This window comes from Pteropus alecto, unplaced genomic scaffold (assembly GCF_000325575.1).
Source record: "Pteropus alecto unplaced genomic scaffold, ASM32557v1 C18452899, whole genome shotgun sequence".
NCBI lineage: Eukaryota > Metazoa > Chordata > Mammalia > Chiroptera > Pteropodidae > Pteropus > Pteropus alecto.
The window spans coordinates 1-1,267 of record NW_006492782.1 but is presented as its reverse complement, the minus strand read 5'-3'; the positions used below and the strand labels follow the sequence as shown (position 1 = coordinate 1,267).

General features: G+C 47.7%; 1 protein-coding gene across 1 annotated transcript; it reads left to right on the top strand.

Moving 5' to 3' along the window:
* Nucleotides 1-137: 137 nt before the first annotated feature.
* On the top strand, nt 138-1,260 carry LOC102878958 (CX3C chemokine receptor 1). The gene has a single exon (XM_006925274.2). The coding sequence runs from the start codon at nt 138-140 to the stop codon at nt 1,206-1,208; it is 1,071 nt and encodes a 356-aa protein (XP_006925336.1). The 3' UTR covers nt 1,209-1,260.
* The last annotated feature ends 7 nt before the right edge of the window (nt 1,261-1,267 follow it).

Sequence of the window (1,267 nt, the reverse complement as noted above, 5' to 3'; positions counted from 1 at the left end):
TGGGGATTCAATGAGATGGCACGTGTGACTGGTTAAGCACCAACCCATATTTGTTTCTTCCACCCAGAGAGAATTTTGACTGTTTCTCTGAGAACTCATGTTGCTCCTTGTTTTCTTTTCTGTTACAGGCCGTCATCATGTCCACCCTCTCTCCTAAATCAATTTTGGAAGACTTTCAGTATGATGAGAATGCGGAAGTTTGTGACATGGGGGACATCGTGGCCTTCGGGACTGCCTTTTTGTCTATAGTGTACTCCCTTGTCTTTGTCTTCGGCATGGTGGGAAATTTGCTGGTGGTGTTGGCCCTCACCCACAGCCAGAAACCCAAGAGTATCACCGACATCTACCTCCTGAACTTGGCCTTGTCCGATCTGCTCTTTGTAGCCACCTTGCCTTTCTGGATTCACTATCTGATAAGGGAACATGGCTTTAACAACGCGGTGTGCAAACTCACTACTGCCTTCTTCTTCATTGGCTTCTTTGGAGGCATATTCTTCATCACCATCATCAGCATCGATAGGTACCGGGCCATCGTCCTGGCCGCCAACTCCATGAACAACCGGACCGTGCAGCATGGCGTCACCATCAGCTTAGGCATCTGGGCAGCTGCCATCTTGGTGTCAGCGCCCCAGTTCATGTTCACCAAACATGAGGAAAATGAATGCTTCGGGAACTACCCTGAGGTCCTGCAGGATATCTGGCCTGTGCTCCGCAACATGGAAGCAAATATTCTTGGCTTCCTGTTGCCCCTGCTCATTATGAGTTACTGTTACTTGAGAATTATCCAGACACTGTTTTCCTGCAAGAACCACAAGAAAGCTAAAGCCATTAAACTCATCTTTTTGGTGGTCATCGTGTTTTTCTTCTTCTGGACACCCTATCACATTATGGTTTTCTTAGAGACGCTCAGTCTCTATAACTTCTTTCCCAATTGTGACATGAAGAGGCATCTGAAATTGGCCCTCGGTGTGACCGAGACGATCGCATTTACCCACTGTTGCCTCAACCCTTTCATCTACGCATTTGCTGGAGAGAAGTTCAGAAAATATCTTCACCAACTGTATAGGAAATGCCTGGCTGTCCTGTGTGGTCGTTCTGTCCCTGTCACTTTCTCCTCATCTGAATCACAAAGGAGCAGGGGGGAAAGTGTCTTGAGCAGCAATTTAACTCACTGCACCACTGATGGAGACGAGTCTATGCCTCTCTGAAGACAGCCCTAAAGCCTTGTCCCTACATAGAGCCTGGAGTTCCTGAGTCTGACACTGAA